General features: G+C 42.3%; 1 protein-coding gene across 1 annotated transcript in view; it reads right to left on the reverse strand.

Annotated features, from left to right (window-relative positions):
- Positions 1 to 1837: 1837 nt before the first annotated feature.
- Positions 1838 to 23475, reverse strand: part of LOC133128835 (potassium voltage-gated channel subfamily H member 5-like) — a 104411-nt gene continuing 82773 nt past the window's right edge. The window contains exon 12 of the mRNA XM_061242641.1: positions 1838 to 2848. Coding sequence (XP_061098625.1) covers positions 1838 to 2848 — 1011 coding nt within the window. The remainder of the gene's footprint in view (positions 2849 to 23475) is intronic.

The raw sequence follows: 23475 nt of genomic DNA on the forward strand, positions 1-23475 counted from the left end.
ATCTTCACTGCATGTGAGGACAAAAACCAAGCCATGAAGTCCAAAAGTGTGGTGAGACATAGATCAAGGCAAGGGTATTGAACCATTTCTTTGAGTGTTCCCAGGAGCACAGTGGCCTCAATAATTGTGAAACGGAAGATTTTTGCAACCACCAGGACTCTTCCTAGAGTTGGCCGTCTGGCCAAACTGAGTAACCAGGCAAGAAGGGCTTCAGTCAGGGAGGTGACCAAGAATCCAATGGTCACTCAGTGCAGAGCTTTGGAAGTCCTCTGCAGAGATGTGATAATCAGGCCTGCTCATCACCTGGCTAATGCCATCTCTACGCTGAAGCATTGGTGGCAGCATCATGCTATGGGGGTGCTTCTCAGTGGCAGAGACAAGGCAACTGGACAGAATTAAGGGAAGGATGAATTCAGAAAAATACAGAGAGTGTGCACGTGACCTCAAACTTGGGAAACAGTTCACCTTTCAGCACAACAAAGACCCTAAGCATACAGCCAAGAGTGGCTTCGGGACAAGTCTCTGACTGTCCATGGGTGACCCAGACAAAGCCCAGACTTAAACCCCATTAAACATCTGTGGAGAGACCTGAAGATGAGGATCAGCCAGGTAGAATGGGATAAACTGACTAAATTCAGGTGTGCAAAGCTTGTAGAGACTTACCGAAGCTGTAATTACTGGGGGTGGGGCTTTTACAATAGTGAATTAATGGTCTGAAATGAGAGATTTTGGTTGAAAAAAAAAATTCTAAACACTTTGTCATTATGGGTTATTGAGTGCAGATTGATGGACAACAATTTAAAATTCAAATTCAATAAAACCTGGTCTAAATACTTTCTAGAGGCCACTGTATGTATTTTATATTTTCTGTGAACTCTATGTGAAATGTATGTGTTTCTTCTATGTTTTTACAAACCTTTTGCACATGGGGTGCACCTTGGGTGAAGCTAGTAGGCAAACCTTGAATGTCCAAACGGCTTCATAGGAACCTCCCCATTGATAAGTTAATAAAGATAAGTACTCTGCCATGTAGCTGTAAAAAACACTGCTCTGGAAGTCCAATATGGATTCTTATTCCCCATGAAGGTGGCTGATTTGTATGATCTATATCATTAGAGGGGATGGAGCTTAACTACAGGCCCTGGAAAATGTGTAATTGTTTTGGATTCAAATACTGAAGACCGAAAGGCAGGGGTTGCACTTTTTACAGTATAGATCATAGTATAGATGGTATAGATTCCAATACACCAGACAAGCTTGGTAAAGCATGGAAAAGTATTTGAATGCAAAATAATTACATATTTGACCCAGGTCTTGTCCAAGTCACCAGTGCCAGTGTATACAGTAGATATACCTTCTCTCAGGCATGCAACATTCGCATGGCGTGACCTTTAAAAATCTTTATATTTTAGCAGTGGAGCAGGCTTCAGAGAAACATTTGCACCCTCCTAACTTAACGCTTGTAGTGTAGTGCATGGAAGGGCACTTGCTCAGCTGAAGATTCACAGAGAGACTGGGACTGTTTCCCACCCCTGCTCAAAACCTGAATTTCATAAATACAATAATACAAATCCATAAATACAATATTGTGCAGGTCTATAAATTACCTTTTGAAAATTATTCTTTTTTTGCATGCAGTCAACTGCATAATGTACAAGCAAACACTATGGTCAGTAGATTTCTTTGGCAGGCCAGAATCCAGCTGGACATGCAGGTAGATATAATACAAGGAAACAAAAAATCTTGCTCCCATGTCCAGTAGGAGAAGAAAGGAAACATCAAAAAAAAATAAAGAAGAAAATAAAGAAAAGGTATGGATACCCATGGAGTTCTCGCTTCAGAACTGTTCTGCGTTGCCTCTCTCGGACTCAGGTGTGGCAGGCCGAGAGACGGTGAAGATGTCCTGCCGTGAGGTTTTGGTTTTGGGCGTGGAGGTCTGGGACAGGCCCTGGCCTGGTCCCCTCTTTTCAGAGAGCAGCCGCAGTATCTCAGCCACCTGCACCTCCAGGGCGGCCATGCGCCCGCCCAGCACCTGGATGTCGGCCCTGAGTTCCAGTTTGGCGTCCTGCAGGGTGGCGTGGAGTGCCTGCTCATGGCCAGGGTGTAAGGTTGGCGGACCGGGCCCCGTCAGGACCAAGCTGGGCTCCCCCAGGGGGCTCCGCGCTTCGCCGGCAGCGTCTATTCGCAGGTCGCTTTTCGTTATTCCGCTGTCGCAAGAGTCCGTCTTGTGCAGGAGGCTCTCACCATCCCCAGCCTCGACCCCGCCCGCAATGCCACCCTCCTCCTGGCTCTTGCTGTCCTCTGAGAGCAGCTCCACAGACTCCACCTGCGACACGTCCACCCAGTCATCCTTCTTCTCCTCTGCAGGAGCTTCAACCTTGAGCCGTGCCCAGCTGCGACCGGGGCAAGGCCTGAGCTGGGTGGGGCTGTGGACCCGTAGGCAGTTCGGGTCACTGGCGCCAGCCAGGCTGGGCTTGAGCTCCATCATGTCCTGGGTGGGCCTTTTGCCGTTCTCGCCCGTGTGCACATAGACCAACGAGTTGTGGATGGGAGTGTTCTGGGAGATGGTGACCACGCTGCTGCCGCTGTTGGCAGGCGTGCCGTTCTGCAGGGGCTGGAGCGAGCACGGGTGGAGGTGGAGGTGGTGGCGTTCCGACCGCAGTTGGCATAGTTCGGAGGGGGCAGGCCCGGGGACGGGGCCCTGGGACCGTATCTCCTTCTGCTGCTTGAACTTCTGGAAGAGCTTCCGGACGGGATGGTCCACCGGGATGGACAGCGTCACCTCGTCTTTATGTTGACGCCGCTCCTCCTCCTCCTTCTTCATGTCAGCAATCTTCCGGAAGACAACCTGCACGAAACAGAGAGGAAAAAAGGGATAAGTGTGAGAGTGGGCTGATATAGAGCTTGTTCCAGACATCCCCCCACATTTGTTGGCCTGTGTTGATCGACGTAAATTACCAACTTCAAAACCTCTTGAATTTATTCCCCACTAATCAATGTCATATCAATGACGTTGATTCGACATCTAACCAAAGTCATTGTTTGGTGGGACTGAAACCACAGTCGATACTGTGTCACATCCTGCGGAAGTCATCATTACTTGCAAAACCGTCGACAAGCCTAGAAAGAAAGCCGTTTTGTTTCTGTTCTTGAATAAAGACTGAATAAAGAGTAAGACGTTTCAATTTAAAAAATGAGGGTTGAGGTCAAAGATCACTTTTGGTGGCTGTCTCTCTGATAATTATCCATAAATATTATGAAAGCAGCATGTCATCTCATACAAGACATTGTTCTCTTGGGATAATTAAATTGCTTTAATATGTTTCTCATTATGGGCGGCATGGATGGTGCAGTGGGTAGCGCTGCTGCCTCACAGCAAGGAGGTCCTGGGTTCGAATCCCTATCGGCCGGGGCCTCTCTGTGCGGAGTTTGCATGTTCTCCCCGTGTCTGCGTGGGTTTCCTCCGGGTACTCCGGTTTCCTCCCACAGTCTAAATTGCCCATAGGTATGAGTGTGTGAGTGAATGGTGTGTGTGACCTGCGATGGACTGGCTACCTGTCCAGGGTGTATTCCTTCCTTTCGCCCAATGTATGCTGGGATAGGCTCCAGCCCCCCTGCAACTCTGTTCAGGATAAGCGGGTTAAGATAATGGATGGATGGATGGATGGATGGATGGATGTTTCTCATTATGCAGCTGGTTGTTCAGCATGAACACTGCACTTGAGGCAAAAACAGCAGCAGCTCCTGTCCAGGATTTGAACCTGTGATTCAGCAGCTGGGAACATCCAAGCAACACTGTTAATGCTGCCCACATGATCATCAAGACAGGCAGCTTAACCTTCATCATCCCAAAGCATTTCTCAGCCTTTTTATAGTGACCTCCCATTGGCTGAGGCCCCCTACCTCAATACAGTCAATGGTTAATGATTGACACCCACTACTGGTAGCACTGAAGTGGCTATTTCATGCTCTAGTGCTAGTGTCAAAATTTTCATACCACTATTCATTCATTCATCCATTATCCTAACCCGCTTATCCTGAACAGGGTCGCAGGAGGGCTGGAGCCTATCCCAGCATACATTGGGCGAAAGGCAGGAATACACCCTGGACAGGTCGCCAGTCCATCGCAGGGCACACACACCATTCACTCACACACTCATACCTATAGGCAATTTAGACTCTCCAATCAGCCTAACCTGCATGTCTTTGAACTGTGGGAGGAAACTGGAGTACCGGGAGGAAACCCATGCAAACACGGGGAGAACATGCAAACTCCGCACATAGAGGCCCCAGCCGACGGGGATTCAAACCCAGGACCTCCTTGCTGTGAGGCAGCAGTGCTACCCACTGCACCATCTGTGCCACCTAATTTCATACAAATATTTTATAAATACATTTATCGGAATGAGTTATTTGAGTAATGTGTTTTATCTGAAATGTATGAAATATGGAAATATAATCAGATTATCCATGAAAATAATACCATTGACCAACAGTGTGGGAGTTACTGCACCAGTTAACCATGTTTCATGTGGTGGTGGCCTTTCCAGGTCAAAATGTTGGTGACACGATTCAAGTCGGTTTGGCATATTTAATAACTATACAGGAGTCCCTTTTTTCTCCACAAGGTACTAATTAACAATAAACATATCCATCAACCATATTTTGGTAATGCTGGCCGATGAGCCATTTGCAGAAATGATCCCTGCGAATGGTTCATACGAACAATATAATTTGTAGGCTTGCTTTCATGTTCAGGAAGAGAAGGCACTAATTCTGCGATTTTTAAAAATGTGGGTCAGTTAACCTCAACACTTTCCACTTTCTGATAAATGAGTGTACTGTGTACTTATCAAATAGTGCATGAAACAGGCAGTATGCACATATGTTTCAGCCATTATTTATGACACTAGTAGGGGGTAGATGTATGGATGCTGACCGAGACATATTTGCAATTTTATGGTGCATATAAATAATACATTATTTTGTGGTTCTCAATGATCAAAGGCTGCATTTGGCCTATGGGGTATAGTTGAACAACCCTCCACAAACTGATCAGCTCCTCTGCACCACAGCCCCACAGCGATGTGGTTTGGTCCCCAGATTCACGATCAGTTGGGTTTGCTGTCCCCCACAGGGACATGCTTACTTCACTAATCTCCACAAGACACCTCATTCTAGCTTCAGGTAAAAATACCTGATATATATATAGAATTTGATATATACTAATAATATATCTATATATCTTATAATAAGACTAATATGATTTGATTTGGTCTCTCTTCACCAAGGAATGAAAGCTTGGCAAAATGGATAAAAAGCATGACATCACCAGTTGCTCCGTGGAGATAAACATAGGCTAGTGCCCCTCGTCTGTCTTTACCCTCCTTCCTGCCTCTACCCCCCAAGGCGTAGCATCGTATGTTGTTTTCTGTCTTCCGGGAGTTCTCTGCTAAGTCTGAAACCCCCAAACCCCGCCTGCCACTTCATTCCAGCAGAGTTTCAGTTTGTCGCCGGGGAGGGGGTGGCAGAGAGCCGGGCACCAATTACACGGCAGGTGACAGCACTCTGTGGCGGTGCTCTGATCTAGCAGCTCCCCTGCACAACATTAATGATCTGTGACCTGAGCCATTACGGTGGTCACTCATCTACTAGGCCGCAGACCCCACCCGGTCATTAAGTTGTGACAGGCGAGGTGTGATGGCGCAAAAATGCTGTCAGGGCCTAATTGGGGACTACCAGCAGGTGATGGACGTAAGTGAGTGGCCAGCCCGTCAGTCAAACTGTGTACAGACACCTGCTTTTTGCTCCGTTGACGGAAAAAACCATGGCAGTTCATTACCTCGCTTATTCTGTCTACGGAGTTTTCAGAGTAGCAGAAAGACTGCTGATTGGATAGTTTCAAGACACCTGGGGTTTTCTCTAAAAATGTCAAATGATGCATTTCAGAGCAGAGTGTAGTGTGATGATGAATGATGATGATGACGATTATTGAACAGTGGGGTGCCAAATTCAGTGGGAAAGGAGGAACTTCCAGACGCCACTGGGATATCTATGTTCAGTGTAAAGGTGGTTGGTATAGGCCTTAATCTCTCGATAATCATCCATTTTTCAAAAGTGCATTTTAAGCAGATGCATGGAACTGGCAGCTATTCCCATATGCAAAAGTTTTATAAAAACCATACAGTATGTTTTACTAAATGTAAAGAAAACATATTTATAAACATATTTAGTGGAATATATCAGGCGGGAATGACAATTTAGTTCATTTAGATGGAGATTAACTAAATTAAGTAAAATTGTATCGCCAATTTGCTTGCTTGATTTTCTTTGCAGCAATCGTTAAGGGTGCCAATAATTTTGACCAATTGACACCTATTGTTTTCAGAAAAAAATTTGATAATGAAAAACACTGAAACACAAGAATAAATTATTAAAATAAACGGATATTGTTTTCCCCATGGCGGCACGGATGGTGCAATGGGTAGCACTCACTGACTGTGGAGGACTTTGTAGTTTCCTCCTCCCGTACGGCAAAGAATCTTGGGGTGACTCTTGATAACTGCCTCTCCCTGGCTCCACAAGTATCCTCCACTGCCAGAACCTGCAGGTTCTTTCTGTTTAATATACGCCGCATCCGTCATCTCCTGACGGAGAAAGCCACCCAGCTCCTAGTCCAGGCGCTCGTCATTTCCCGCCTGGATTACTGCAACTCCCTCCTAGCCGGTCTCCCAGCGTGCGCCATCAAGCCCCTCCAGCTGGTCCAGAATGCTGCAGCCCGCTTGATCACCAGTCAGCCCAGGTCGGCTCATGTCACCCCGCTTCTCATTGGCCTCCACTGGCTTCCTATTGCCGCACGCATCCGATTCAAGGCCCTAGTGTTGGCATTTCAGGCTGCTAAGGGGACTGCCCCACATTACATACAATCCCTGATCACTCCCTACTCCCCAGCTAGACCACTCCGGTCTGCCAGCTCTGGTCGCCTTACGATTCCCTCTCTACGGGCACCTGGCGGTCGAGCTGCACGTTCACGCCTGTTTTCCGTTCTGGTTCCTCAGTGGTGGAATGACTTGCCTACCACTGTCAGGACAGCAGAATCCCTCCCCCTATTTCGACGCAGACTCAAAACACACCTCTTCAAACTCTACCTTAGTCCCCCCTCCTGATTTACCCCGCCCCCCCCCTTCTGATACCCCTATCCCTGTCTAACCCCCCCCCCCCCCCCAAAAAAAAAAAAAAAAAAAAAAATTGCACTTATGATGACGACTATATGTTTAGAACAGCAGTCCAGGTGTATTTTTCTAGTTCTGGATGTGATGCTTTGACTTGTGGTAGAACCTATGCACTTGTATGTCGCTTTGGATTAAAAGCGTCTGCCAAATGACTAAAATGTAAATGTAAATGTAGCACTGCCGCCTCACAGCAAGGAGGTCCTGGGTTCGAATCCCCATCAGCCAGGGCCTCTCTTGTGCAGAGTTTGCATGTTCTCCCCGTGTTTGCGTGGGTTTCCTCCGGGTACTCCGTTTTCCTCCCATAGACATGCAGGTTAGGCTGATTGGAGAGTCTAAATTGCCCGTAGGTATGAGTGTGTGAGCGAATGGTGTGTGTGCCCTGCGATGGACTGGCGACCTGTCCAGGCTGTATTCCTGCCTTTCGCCCAATGTATGCTGGGATAGCCTCCAGCCCCTCTGAGACCCTGTTCAGGATAAGCCAGTTAGGATAATGAATGAATGAATGTTTTCCCCATAAGTTTGAGCACACATGTGAGCACTCAGATACACAAACGCACACTCAGGCATATGCAACTACAACTACATGACCATACCCACCACATGCATAGATGCACAGACACAAACGCAATGCACTCACGCATACATGTATTATAAGATGTCCACTATGAGACTGGATTGTGAATCTATGGGCATGGAAAGGACACTTTGCCAGATGCTTCCAGGCACTGAATAATCCAATTGCGATATAACCAATTAACCTAATGCCTGGAAATGTACAAGAACAGAGAAGTGGTTGAAAACTACTGTACAAGGACATCTTAGCAATAGCCACATTGGCTGATCACAGGAGATCTAATGAACCAAGAGTGATGAGGAATGTAAGGGGGTTATAATAATTTCTGATCATCCACGGGAACAGTGAACAGGGATCAGTATTCATCTATGTGAAGTCGGAAACCCATACATCACAGAAATTAATAAATTATCAAATTGTGTTACATTTTGTGCTAATAACGATTGAAGCTAACATAAACCATTATCGGAACCCCACTGAAATGCATTGAAATATTCTCTTTAATTTGAATTACATTTTTTCTGTGCTGTTTAGGTGGATGAGATACGAGCTCAGGGAAGATCAGAATCTGCAGGGATGCCAATATGCATCTCACAATGACCACCAAGAGCCAAATATCAGCTACAAGTTAAGAGAAAACTGCAGTGTCGTCCACGCACAGCTCATACTGCTAATGGTAACACTCAAAACAGTTTCATCCATGGATTGATGGATTGACTGATTGCAAACTACACCCAAGGCACTCTGCAGAGAGACAACTGTGATTAATCAGATCCATAGCACTGCAAACCAACCCTGAACCAAAGCTAAAAAAAAAAAATTAAAGTGGGCCTCTGGGTGGTTACAAACTAAAGACCCTCGTTCCTCGCAAAAGCATGGATTGTGTTTGTGTCCCAGTTGCGCCATTGCCAGCTATGGCCAGACGTCCACATTGGCAAGGCAACAATCGACTCAGCCTCACCAGGGGAATGATAGGGGGTAAGCCGGCAATTCCCTTGCGCTCATTACTCTATAGCAGTCACTCCTGTCCAGACCAGGTGCCTGCAGACCCACGGACCAAGAATATGCTGACCTTGCTACCCTCCTACAACATTGGCAGTGTATGATAGGAGGTGCATCTGCAGTGTGGACAATAGAATAGGTGTCATGTGAATCATGAGTTGCCTACAACTTTTATTTGCAATTAAAGTGAAAACACTGTTTCCTTTACCTGATTTCATGCATGTCTCAAGGTCCTCAAGGTGTTTAAGCAGACAGCCCATGTCTATCACGTTCCTGACCCCCTAGTAGGTTTGACAGTAGAAATATTGGTCATAAAATCTCCCTAAAATGTCACCTCTCATCTAAGCCCACTCCTCAAAAAAGTTGAGAATTTTAATATTATATAATAATTATATAATAATTTGTATTATTCTACTGTTACATATGAAAAATTATTTTAGCCAGCTGCTGTCAGCATGCATACTTTTCCTCTCAAAAAACAAAACAGAAATATACCTTAAAAAAGGACTGTCTGATATAGCATGCTTTTTCCCACAATAAAGCCTACTTAAAGAGCTCAAGAAACAGAATAACACTGTCCTATTTTTAGCAGACTAAAATTGCTAGAGCGATTTAAACTTTACAAGAACTGCAAATACCTACTCTCCCAAGAGAGGAAAATAGAGAAATGAAAAAATAGATCAAATCTGTGTGTTTATGAACCATTTTCCCCGCAGACAGCATTCTGGTGGGGCTTATGAGATAGTTTTGAGGAAAATTAAAATACAGCTATTTAAAATGAGGTGTGAGACGAACAAATTCCACAAAGTAATATACAGTGTTAAATCCCAAGAGAAGGGTTATGTTCAATTTGTAAGTATTGTCCACCAGATGCATTTAGTAGATGCACAATGGAAACAGGGGGAAGGGGAAGATAAACTTTATCTTTATTATTGGAGATGAAGAAAAAGTTACCTTTCATTGTCTTGCCTATGTCATGGATTTCTGTGGTCCTTCATCTGTGATGACATTGCATCTCCAAACATGCCTCTCCGAAAAATAAACATTTTTCATTTTTGCTAATATTGACTAGCCTTCCAGGCACACATAGATAGCCTATTAATGAATAGTCACAACAGCTGGCTTGCTATCATTAGCAAGATCTAGTGAATGACAGGACAGAGTAGGTCTATACAGTCTTTAAAAATGAATTTCTCTTCCACTGTATTTATGTAACATGTTAGCAGCTAGGTAGGCTAGCTTGTTACCAACAACCTAGCTGGCTTGATTATATTATGTTTTACAGCCTTGATTATTAGCCTCTTATCTACTATTACCTGTGGTTTGAAAAGTGCTAAGAAATGTATTGTCTGAAATCCAGTGGTGTTGGTGAAGGACTGATTCGCATAAGGAGCATCGTGTCTCAAATAGAAACCGGGCGAGCAGCAATACAGGGTGACACGGCGCACATGGATGATGTGGGTTTCACGACTGACTATAATAAAGGCATTAATTTTACATGGCACGCAATTAGGTTGTCAGGCTTATGAAGGCTGCCAGTTGACTCAACATATGCACTGAGTACATGCACTGGACAGTTTTTCTTGCATTGCAACCCCTTCTTCATACTGATCTTTGGGAGTGAAGGCTCCCACTCAACGCTCTGATTTTATGTGAAAAGGAGACAGACCTTCCGGAGGAATGATGGGTTCAGCCACAGCATGATTCCTGAGCCATTAGGTTCCAATGCATGCATTTTGGGAAGGGCAGGGTGTGAAGCACCCAAAGTGTTTTGCTGATGCAACAACCAAGAATGCAGTCTTAACTACTTTAATTGGGCTTTCCCCAAAGGGCCTCTAACCTAAGGGTAAGTCCCATGAAGACACCAATGTGGTTTGAGGTGGATTCTGCCTTTGGGCCCCTTCAGGAAGCGAGAGAGAGTTCAGGATGGTCTGAAAAACTGCCTGATCACATAAAGTAGTAGTGGTCCTGGTGCCCCAGAGGCCAAGCACAGAAGCCTAGGCAACCTGGGTCTGGACTGTGACCATCTAGTTGTGCTTTATTATGGAGATCCTTCCTCCTCAGAAAGTATTCAGATCCCTTTTTGCAAATTATATTTTGTTGCACATTTAATTTGAAATTGATAAAACATCCATTTTGCCAATCAACCTTTGGCAGCAATCACAGCTTTGAGTGTTCTTGGGTAAGTTTCTACAAGCTTTGCACATCTGGATTCCGTTCAAGGACAGTCAGAGACTTGTCCCAAAACCACTCCAGTGTTGTCTTGGCTGTATGCTTCAGGTCATTGTCATGCTGAAAGGTGAATTGTCACCCCAGTCTGAGGTTCCGTGCACTCTGGATTTTCTTCAAGGCTGCATTGCTCCTTCCTTCAAGGGTTTAACATTTGAGAGCAGCTCAAGCACTGAATACCTACAACTCATCCAGAATGCCACAGCCTGTCTGGTTTTCAACCTCCCTAGACAGTGTCACGTCACCCCCATGCTCACTGCACTCCACTGGCTGCCTGCTATGGCTCGCATCAAATTGAACACTTTGGTGCTAGCATACCAGGCAGTTAAGGGGTCAGCCCCAGCATACCTCCAAAAGATCTTCAGACCCTACATGACTGCAGTCCTCTGTGTTCTACTACCTCAGGATGCTTTATCATGACTGCTGTCTGTTCTGGCCCCACGGTGAAATTACCTTCCCATGGAGGTGAGAACAGGAGAGACTCTGACAACCTTCAAGCACAGACTGAAGACACACCTCTTCAGGCTGCACCTTTCCCCTCCTTAGCCATGTATGCTGTCTATTGTAATTATCACGCTTGTGTATTCTCATTTTATAATTGCTAGCCTTGTATTTGCCAAAATTATTTTATTGGTTGGTTTGTACTCATCAGATTATTCTATGGGGTTCATGTTTTTATCTATGCGGTCACTTTTAGCATGGTACAAAAAGTACTTCCCTCTAGGGTTTTGTCGCTCTGGATTAGAGTGGCTGCCAAATGCCTGTAATGTAATGTAATGAGACTTGGCACAAGTCTTATTTCCCAGCACCAGTCCTGTCATAGGCTTTTACATATAATAGTTGGTCCTTTTAATGAAGGATAAATAAGAATTCCTTCTTATTATTAAGTGCATTCCATCACATCACACTACATCTGTGCTTGAAACCACCACATCGAGGATCTCCTGCAATGTCCACTAATCATATTTTAGCAAAGTGCTAATTATTCAGCACAGGAATGGTTGGCCAGTCAATTTATTCATGTGAATGAACAGGTGCTTAGACTTCAAAAGATCAAATAAAAGAAAAAATAAGTTCTTGTTTCTTCATCTGCCTTTGCCAATTTGCTTGAGAAGATGGTGAGCGATCTGGATGGTTCTGGCCAACAAAGTACTGGCAAGGCGCAGCATTTCTTTACTGTCTTATAGGTTCTCCACAGCTCTGATTTTATACAGCAAAAAACTCACTGCTTGATTGTGTCTGACTGCCGCTCCTTGTCATATGGATAATCCATGTCTCTCACTGTTGGATGAACACAGCTTTTTAATAAAGCCTGTGATTCATGAACAGCTACAGTACATCAGGAGAGAACCCTCTTTTCAGCATAACATCAGTTTTACTCAATAAATGTCTACATGAATTGTATGAATGCATTGCAACTTGGATATATACTCATATAGCACTTTATTAGGTATTTATTAGACTTCTAGTGCTGTAGCCTATCCACTTAGAGTTATGATTTCTCGTATGGTGAGATGCTCTTCTGCAAACCACTGTAGTAATGCTTGGTTACTTGCGTTACTGTCACCTTCCTGTCAGTTTTGACCAGTCTGGCCATTCTCCTCTGCTGTCTTTCATTAACAAGGAGTTTCTGTCTGTAGAACTGCTCCTCACTGGATTTTCTTTCGTTTTTTGCACCATTCTTTGCAAACTCTAGAGACTATTGTGCATGAAAATCCCAGGAGATTAACAGTTTCTGAGATACTCAAACCACCCTGTCTGTCACCAACAATAATTCCACGGTCAAAGTCACTTAGACATTTTTCCCCCATTCTGATGGTTGATGTGAACATTAACTGAAGCTCCTGACCCATATCTACATGATTGTATGCATTGCAGTGCTGTCACACAATTGGCTGATTAGCTAATTGCATGAATAAGTAGGTGTAATAAAGCAGAAAATTAAAAAAGTGCTTGGTGAGTGTATACTGTATGTAATATGCCTGGTACACTTGATGCAGGTGCGGCAGGTGGGGCTTGGTTTGCGGAAGAAAGGCAGGGCAATCCGAGAACCACACCTCCAGTCAAGTAGGCACACACCTGGTCTACATGAGGAATTAGTCCAGGTTGTTAAATGTGTGCTCTTTGTGTCCCACAGTAGATGTTGGAGTCTTGTGGTGCTAGAGAGACAGGGCTGAAGCAACCGAGGTGACAAACGACGGAGCGAAAGCTACAATGTGAAAGTTACAGTTGTTTTTTGGTTTTGTTTGCCATAGTTATTTTAGTTCATCGTTTGACCCTGCTCCCATGAGGGTGACAGACAAAGACCTTTTTGTTTTTGCTTCTAAGTTCACTCTCACTCTCTCATCCCCGTCCTATGTGACAAATAAAATGCCGGTGAAAACCGACATTCGATCTTCCTCCCTGGTGGTAGGGTGGACACTCCTCTGTCCACCCAGGGGTGTGTCAAGGCATGTGACAGCAGGTTTGCAAACTTTTTGTGTATTGAATCCAGGCACTAATGTTTGCATGGTACTTGAGTTGGCAATTTTTTTTTTTGAAAAAGTTCTTAAAATCCCGGATGAAAATTACTTCAATTGCCTATATTTCTGCCGGAGAGCCTCACAAGCATCAGCATATTGCAATATTTCAACCTGTCAGAAGGCACACATTGCAGAAATTCATCTTAGGCGCATACACTGGCATTACAAAATATCAAATATATCAAGGTGAAAAAGAGCAGCAGAGGGGGAAGAAAGAGAAAGAGGTTATGGGAAAAAAAGTAATTCGAGTTTTTGAGTGCTCTGCGACAATTCAGCAAAAGCAATACTGCCCCAAAAAAATGTATTCAATTGATCGAGTGTAGCAATTGCTTCTCATTTCCATCCCACTTCATTGGGCATGTTAATAGAATTTTGGATTCTGAAACAAATTGTTTTAATAATGAAATACAATTGTGGGTTAATGTTTGTGCTGGTATCACAATATATTCGCAAAGTGCTGCTTTTATCATGGGCTAACAGGACAGTAAATGTATCCCTCAACATAATTGGATAATGATCAATGATTGACAACAGGAACTGGCAATTCAATGTGAGAGTTCTTGCTGGTGAGCGAGCATATTTCTTTAGATCCCCAAAGGGCAGAAGGTTGTGATTTTCCAGTGACTGTAGCTCAGTGAAGGAACTGCACGAACATCTAAGTTCTCTTGATCTTTGTCCCAAAACTATGGAAAAATGGCCTTCTTGTGGGTGTTGGCCAAGAGGCAGCCTTCCTCTTCTAGTTTAAACGACACACAATGCCACACAAAGGGTGGGAGAGGAGCAGAAAGCAATTCCTCAAATTCAGCCACTGTCAAAACAGCCTGCTTTCTTATAAAGCCATGGAGGTATTCAGGGCCAAGTTGCAGCAGTGGTATCTCCTCTAACCAGATAAAAGACTTGCGTATGACAGTTAGAAACATGTTTTGTCATCTGATAATCTGGTAAAGCTGTGAGGCAAACCAAAAAACCCTTGTACCTTGCCTTTTTTAAAACACGTTTAGTAGTTGTATTTCATTTTGCATTCACCATAGGATGGGCCCATGCTTTACTACAAACCTGTGAATTCCTGTGCTCAAGGCCTGTCATGATGGGGAATGGGGGGCAGAAGCAAAAAGGAAATGGAAAAAAAAAAGGAACCAGCCAAAGCCTGAACACGACTCAGCGAAACAGCAGAGCAGGGCGCTCAGATTGACACTTAACCACTTCAGACTGAGAAGAGCTCTAGGCTGGCCAGCTTCAAGAGACAGGACCCGTGCCCATGCTCTCCCCTAAATTAAGCCATTCGGCAAATTAGTGCCTGCCATGCACCCACTTTCTCACCCACCTCACTGCTGATTCAGCATTATCATATTCCTCATCCTTATCCACCTCCACCCAACTCCCCATGCTATATCTTTCTCCTTTTTCATAAACACTAAGCCAGCTGCCTCATACAGTAACTGTGCAGGGACTTGCCCTGCCTTCTTTTAAACAAAGGCGAGACACAGGTTCACTGCCTATTTTATGCAAACACCTCAAAACACACTTTAATTACACCTCAATGTTTCTATATAAAAATATGTTTGTCAATATAAAAAGCAAACCCTTCTCTACCTTCATCTCAGAGGTCTTGAGGCACACACATGTACACAATGTACTTCTGTAAACTATAATTTGTAAAATAAAACAGTTCACACAGAACTAGATAAGGAAAAGTGAACAGGGTTGCACACAATTATTCCAATGTGGGTGGGCTTGGTCATTTGAAACTAGCGCATTGTCAAAAAAAGGTTTGCTGGGTTCAGTAGTTGAGGGAGTTGAGGTCCTCAGGGTAAATGCGAGTCTTGAAATTGTCATCTCCTCAGCCAATGTAATTTCTCCAAAAAGTTAATTTAGCTCAATACTTTAAAATTGCTAAGAAATACTGACACGCTTTCAAGTATTTGAGTTTTACTCAACAAAATAAAACTAGGGAAGATCGCAGCAGTGACGGACTCAGTAGGCAAGACCGGGGGACAGCCAAACACAGGTTTTTGCTTAATTAGAAAATATATACACATATTACAGGAAATATTTTCATCCAGATGAATGCATTTCTATCATCATAGCATTTTTATGATGATAGACCATCAGTACAGTTCTAGGATTGGTGATTACAGTTCAGTTGAAAGTAGTGGGAGTGACACTGTTCCAACATTAATATGTAATGAATGTCTCTGAATAAATGAGCGCTAAATAGGACGATGCATTCAAAGTTATTGTGGCTGATGGATTCATAATACGCAGAGGCATGTTGGAACACAGCGTTCCAACATGCCCCAGTTGTGTTAGTTGTACTCCTGCATGGCTCACAGTCTCTGCTTGCTAGTGACATGTGTCAAAACAATACTGCCTTGTAACTCACAAGATTGTGATTTAAATTATGCCTATTTGGAGTCTGTAGCATTCACACATTACCAGTTAATAAAAAGAAAAAAACCCTGGTGAAAAATTATTACATTCATGGTGCTAAACACAGATTTGTTAATAACTCTTTATGGAGTGTTCAAATGATCCTGCCTCTCACATTATTATACACAAGTGAAAACAAACCCATCAATCTTGTGCAAATGTAACTATGCTAAATCGTTTCAACATGCCCTGTGTTAGTTTGTGCCCTGGTCTCCCCTACTCTTGCTCAAACAAAACCAAAAAATAATGTACAGTTAAATAATTAATTCATAGGAATGACATGGCTTACTAAACTGAACTGAGTTTCTTTCGAATGGAAAATGGGTGTTTGAGGTTCGTACATGATGCATATGCGACTTTCTTCTTGGTTACTTGAACTTGACCCAAATACTTGAACTTGATTTTCAGGCTACCTATCTACGTAGCTGGTCCTCCAGATAAAAATATAATAACAACACGTCTTGTTGTTAATCGGTCTCTTTGACATTGAGCACAACTGGATGATATTAGCATTAGGAAACACTGTGCAGTTTAGTTATTTTAACTGCAAGATAGGCTGCTCAGTGATGTTGGTCGTTACAACGTCATGGTAGGTGTAATGATCATTGCAGTCAACAGTAATTATGTCTTCACATATACATTGATATTACATTTATTACATATTACATATTATGCCAAGAGAGAAAGTAAAAATTAATTGTCAAACAGGGTTTACAAATGCAGTTCTTAATTTGTGCCAGTAAGCACTACTCTAGCTACCATATTAATTACTGTCACTATCAGGGCTCAGGAACAAAGAACCAATAGCAACCCGGAAATAAGCTTGTAAGAATAAGAATGTCTTTATTAGACGACAGGCAGGTCAGGCAGCCAATGGTCAAATGGAGGCAGACAGGTACAACAGAGGCAATCAAGTTCAAGCTAAATTCCAAGCACAGGGTAAACGGATATAACTAGGATAATCCAATTCTTGGTCGAGGTCACAGGTGAAAGTCCAAACACAGTAAGGCAGGCAGAAAAAGCAAAGGTACAGAATGTGATCCAAGAATATACAGAATATACAGGAATACAGGATTTAAAATGATAAAGAATAACAAACTAAACAGTGAACAATACATACAATGTAACTGATGCATTTTCCTGCTTGTGGGATTTAGAAATATCAAAGACAAACTGAACAGCATACTATCAACGAAAACTGTTAATTACTGAAACTTGTGCCTCAAACCTGGGTTGAGCCAGTGGATGGCAAAATGGTAAAATGCAGACATGTCTGACCGGAAAATTGCAAGAAGCTACACCTCTTGACTGACACACCCCAAGCAGCGGCTCCCCTCCCACTTCGGCGCACTGCAAGTCCTAGATCGTCAAGAAATCTAGATCATCCGGAAAATGCAAAATCAACAGCACTCGCAGCACAGCAGACGCCAGATGGAAAAAATGGCCCTTAAACTTATGTTAGACACAGACAGAAATCAAAATCCCTATGGAAAAAATGTATTGGAAATCTACTGAGGCCAGGTTGGCCTACAAAAAGACATCATCACTGTAACACTTAAGCCTGTGCTGTTTGGGTTATACAAGCTGTTGAAACACTAAACCACTCCACTGCCCCAGACAGTTACCAGAATTCTCTTTTCTATTCACTTACTCTATTAACTCACTCAATAAGGCCAGGCATTTTAATGAGAACCATAAATCAAGTCGGAAATATTTCCCTGCCATGACTTGCAAATGGTGGCGGGCTATTCTCTCAAAATGGCCCTTGCTCCACTCCAGTCAGAGCTGGTGTCAGAGGGGCAGCGGAGCAGGGCTCGCCTACACGCATGCCAGGCTGAACACCCAAGGGACAATCCGCCCATGATCAACAGCGAGTGCGTTCATCCGTGAGCCAGTGAGCGAGCTCCATGCCGGATGTAGGTGGGCAATCTAATGAAGCCACCAGAATCTCGAAATCGGCAGGAGAAGACAGGAGAGCAAAGAGCCTGCTCAGCCTGCTGTCTGTTAGGAGGGGGACTATACAAATCACACAGGAGCTATGGCTGCCTCAGGGTATTTAAGCCTCAGTGAGCCTGGCACTATATTTTACCATCGCAGGGGGTGCGGTGGGAAGCTTGCCACCCTGTCCTCCATTCCAAACTCGTGCCAGGGTGTACCAGCTAAATATAATTTCCCAGTGATTTCACAGCAGGATTTCCATATGAGTAATTGCTGTCTGGAAGGCAACTTGGAACAGCACACTAATCTCAAATAATGAATGAGTGAACTCGTATATACAGAGCAGCTTCTTCACAAATCCCAGTCTTCAGTAGGATATGTATTTCACTGTTGAAATGCACAATAACACATACTTAAGACAATCAAGCTAAATGCTCTAAGTATTCTGTAAGTGACTGAGAACTGCAGGTGTGCATTCAGGTATTTTATGACAACATAAGAACATTAAAAGTTTGAAGAAAATACTCTCAGGTCATTCAGATCATCTAAGCTGCTTTTTTCTACTGTCAAAGGTTTGACCTCCATACTCTTCTCTGGGTGGCACAACACAAATTTGTAATTTGTCAAATAGCACAGAAAACTGGAGCCCAAGCAATTTATAAATGATTCCAAAATATTTTCACGAATAGCTAAGCATCTTAAAAAGGGATTAAACATTATCATTGATGAAGAAAAATCTGGCTTTATGCAAGGCAGACATAATAGTAACAATATTTGACTAGTATTGATTTGATAGTTTATAGAATCTTATTCCTGATTAAAGTTATGTCAAGGCATTACTTGACACAGATATCCATGCATTTCATTTTAAGGTGATTAACTTTTTTGGTATTGGGATTACGTTTTGAACGCTATGAAAATGCTATACAAAGGGTGCAATAGTTGTCCCTTGGGATAAGGAAAGGATGTCCAATTTCTCTCTTTTTATTAATTAGACAACAGATATAAAAACAACAGGTGCTCATTGTTACGGCAGGGGGAGAATGTCTTAAATATGATATATTACAAAATTTGTAAAGTAAGACCAATTTCTTTAAAAGCATCCAAAAAACAGCTATTGTTGTTTTTTTGCCTTGTCTTTTACTTTACATTTACTGTCAAACACTGAAGGTATTTCAAGGACTATATATGTTTCTCTGACATTAGGTGTTCCAGTGAGTATAATTTAAAAAATGAACAAGATACAATTTTTTTTGGTGGAGAAAAAAAGCTCATTATTTAAAGAAAGAGGCAATATAGAGATAATAGAGAACATGGGGTATTGAGGTATTACATTTTGAAAAGGTGAGTCAGAGTTTTAAGGTGAAAAGGGATCATCAAATTTATGAAAAACAGGCAGTGTGTGAAACATCTTCCCCAATTATCTGTTTAATTATCTTGGTGGTATTCATTTCTTAGTCTATAAAAAACTTTTTAGTTAATAAAAAGTTACATAACCATGGGTACTAGCCTATAACCATAACTTCTCGCCACATTATTATTTTATTTAGAATAACAAAAGATAAAGTCATCAAAAACAAAAATATTTTCTGTAATACATGGTTGTATTCTAACAGTAAGACAATTAATTAATGAACAAGGTTTATTATTATCACATAGATAATTCCTTGAAAGATTTAAAGTTCCTATTAAACCAAAGTAATATTCCATTGTCTTTGATGTTCCCAGTAAGGTCATCTTACTTTTTAGGAGTTCACAATTTCAGCTTTTATTTCCTGGTATTTACACCTAGATGTGTTAAACTACTTAGAACATAGCACCTTTGGTTTCAGACCACCCAATTTTTAGCGGAGCAAAAGTATTGGAACAGAGAGTATTTAAGTAAATGAAAGTAAATGACCCTTAATATTTGGTTTGTTCTGGGAGGTTTTCCTTTCAATCTTCTCCTCAGAGGTGAAATGCATGCCCAATTGGGTTAAGGTCTGATGATTGACTTGGCCAGTCTAAAACCTTCCGCTTTTTCTCCCTAATGAAGTCCTTTGTTGTGTTGGCAGTGCGTTTGGGGTCATTGTCTTGCTGCATGATGTTCCTTCCAATTAGTTTGGACAGACAGAATGTTTTTGTAGACTTCTGAATTCCAGAACTTTTGTGGCTCATCTCTGTACTTCTTTGAAAATTGTATCTCGCCTTCCGATTCTTACTACCAATAAGTGGTTTACATCTTGTGGTATAGCCTCTATATTGCTGCCCTCTAAGTCTTCTTCAAACGGTTGACCCCTGCCCTTTGGAGATTGTTTGTGATGTCACTGACTGATGTTTTGCGGATTTTCTTCACAGCTCTCACAATATCATGAACTGCTGTAGTTTTCCTTGGTTGACCTGTTTGATGTCTGTTGCTCAATATGCCAGTGATTTCTTTCTTTTTCAGGACATTCCAAGTTGTTGTACAAGCTAAGCAATGGCTCTGATCAATTTCACCTCTTTTCTAAGCTTCACAATGGCTTTCTTTTCTCCCAAAGACAGTTCTCTGGTCTTCATCTTGGTTTATATTTTCTAACACAAATGCAGTATTTACAGGTAAAACCTAAGGCTAAAACCAAGAGTAGGCATTCAGAACTATTTATTGTTTAAGGAATCAATCTAACAGGACACATCTGGGCAACAATAAACACCTGCCAGTCACATGTTCCAATACAAAAGGTGATATGTTCTAAATTTGTGGTAACAAATATATATCAAAATACCAGGACTGCGTTTCCTGAAGCCTTCTTAATGGTACGTCGTTCGTGAGTTATACCTTAAGCTCTGCCTTAATGTTTCAGCGTGTTTCCCGAAATGTTCTTAGCTAAGTATACCTTCTGTACGTCACACTGTATATCTGGACAACTCTTAGCTATACCTTATCGATGTTGTCAGCACACTACGCTAGTGGCCACCACTGTTACGAACGCAAGCCTCTGAAATCAGCTGTTGCTCTTCGTTATATCTCAATCTGTTAAGCAATATGTACACTAATAATTATATGGTTGTAGTTGGCTGATAATATTACTAAAATACCACATTAATGGGACTGTTTTCACGCCAAGAATAAAATTGTACATTACGAAGGATGCAAGTTGTACTTTACTGAACATGTTGCCTAATTGCCTTTTAAATTATATTTATAAACTGACGATTTCCCAGTCTCTCTGTGGGCTGGAGCGATGTTTAAACATAGTTCTTTGTTTTGCTGGACACCGTAGTCCTAAAACTGGAAAATAATGTTTCTTTATTCAGCGCCACATCCTCTAACAATATTTCCATTTTGTTTGCTGTGAAGTCGACCACTTCTTTTTTTTTTTTTCGCTCGCCATAGCTTATGTTGTTTTCCTTTTACGACGTTTTTGTGCGCTGGCAAATCAACCCTGATTGCAAAGTCATTGAGAGGACCATGACAAAGATATTCAAATAATGTAAATGAAACATGACATGCCAAAGAAGGAGTATTGCTAGGTGGCGTAGTGGAACGAGGTGTGACGCAGTCAAGCAATCGCTGCATCAGTCTTAGAGCCATCGATGGGCCTAGTAATGTCGCAAGTAGAAGCTATCCCTTAAGCAACTGCAAGTGATAGTTCAGGGAACACACGTAGAAAAGTAAACAACTTTGGTAAGTGCGGCAGCCGGCGGGGATGGCCCCAGGGAGAGGTAATAGATGGGCGATACATCAGGTTGCAGTGGAGAAGCCGCATGCCCATATTACAAGGACAGATGTTGTCAGTGGCAAATAAACGCAACGCACCTGCAAAAGGCTCCAGGCAATCCCGCTACAGCGAATCACTAGGTAAAACCAAGGTGGAGGATTGGAAAGAAAGAGAGAGAGAGAGAGAAAGAGAGAGAGAGATGTGGAATATTGTGTTTTGGAAAATTTACTAACGTGCCGTGTTTCATCTGTTTTGTAAAGGAGAAGTCTGCTGTGTGCCCGCGCCCCTGATTGGATGAAAATCTGCTTTGTGCCCGACCCCTGTCTGTCTGAGTACCTGAAGAAAAGCCAAGCCTCAGACCATAAGAGAACCCGACTTTGTGTACTGGCCCCTGGCATCGGACAACGACGATTCTCTTGGATTACCGACTTGTAGATGCTGACCCTAAACTCCACCTCTTCCCCCAACCAAACAGCAATAAACTTGTGCTTGAACTTGAATTGTGCTGACGTGGACATTGTATTTATTGTATTTCGTCATGTGACTACTCCTACCACCCAGAAGTTTGTCACATAAGGTATACCTTTCGAGTCTTCGTAAAACACAAAGAGAAACGTGGCCCAGGAAATTAAAGCTGAGATTCTGATCTGTCATCACATGTATATCTTTTGACCTCAAACTCAATTGTCTTCAGTGTATAACAAAAACAAAGGAATTGACCTTGCTGTACCAATACTGTTGGAGGGAACTGTATGTGTAATTTCATGTATATTCCATTATCAGTTGTGCTTTATCTGTTTTTGTTTGAAGATATTCAGTAGAAGAAAGCTTGGAAAATTGATATTCAATATTTGAATATAGAGAACACTTGTGACTATTATTACTATTACTATTGCTTTATTTCTCATGTTCTCTAAAATATTTTGGACAGATTAAACTATCAAAATGGGGATTGAAGTACACATTTTTTACAATGTTTGATGTCATGGTGTATTTTGAACAGTATGCTAATAATGTTAATGAGTTTTATCATACAACTATTTATTATGTTTGAGGGTTTTGTTTACCTCATATGCTATTTGGGGGCTGGTATTTTTTTTATGAAAAGTGCTATACAAACAGTGCTATGCAATGAAAAATTCACTTGAATTGAATTTTATAGGGAAATATCATTTTCATAAGAAAAAATGGTAATGGACATGAGGCAAAGCCAAATCTCAATGTTAAAAGTTAAAAGAACAACACGCTTGAGGTTTTATAGAAAAAAAGTAATAAAAGCATGCTTTATCAATTTCTTATAAATTATTGTAATTTTATGCCTGGTGTATGCATGTATATGCATTTCTATTATTATTGGATTGTTTTTTTTCTTTCTTGGTTGTAAAATCAAACATCCAGCCAAAGGAAAACAGAAGCCTGAAGGAGATAGCAATCCTAAGAGGCAATCTGCGGAGGCTGAAGAAGCTTTTTGTGAAGCGTCAGAGGATGAGAAAGCAGCAGTCACTGAAATCCGAGACTCTCTATGGGAGCGCATTAAGATCTTGCGCCAAGCTGAGTGCCACCGCAGGGACAGGAAACAATGGATGAAGGAAAGGGTGGACTTCACCAAGATCCAATTAAAATATTTGTCAAAACTTCTGGGCGACAAAAAATCTCAAAGGAGTGATAAAAAAACTTTCAAAGGAGTTGAAAGTGACAAAGGAGGAGGTGGAGGAGCAGCTTTGTCAAGTCCACAGTGACCCCAGAAGGGAGGACAGCTAGGAGGAGATGGAGAAAGTCAACAACTTCTCAAGAAGGCCAAAGGAAAATTAGCCCCAGGGCAAGATGGCACGTATTGTAAAATGCTCAGCAGATAACTCTGGAATGAG

The sequence above is a fragment of the Conger conger genome, chromosome 5 (assembly GCF_963514075.1).
Source record: "Conger conger chromosome 5, fConCon1.1, whole genome shotgun sequence".
NCBI classification, from domain to species: domain Eukaryota; kingdom Metazoa; phylum Chordata; class Actinopteri; order Anguilliformes; family Congridae; genus Conger; species Conger conger.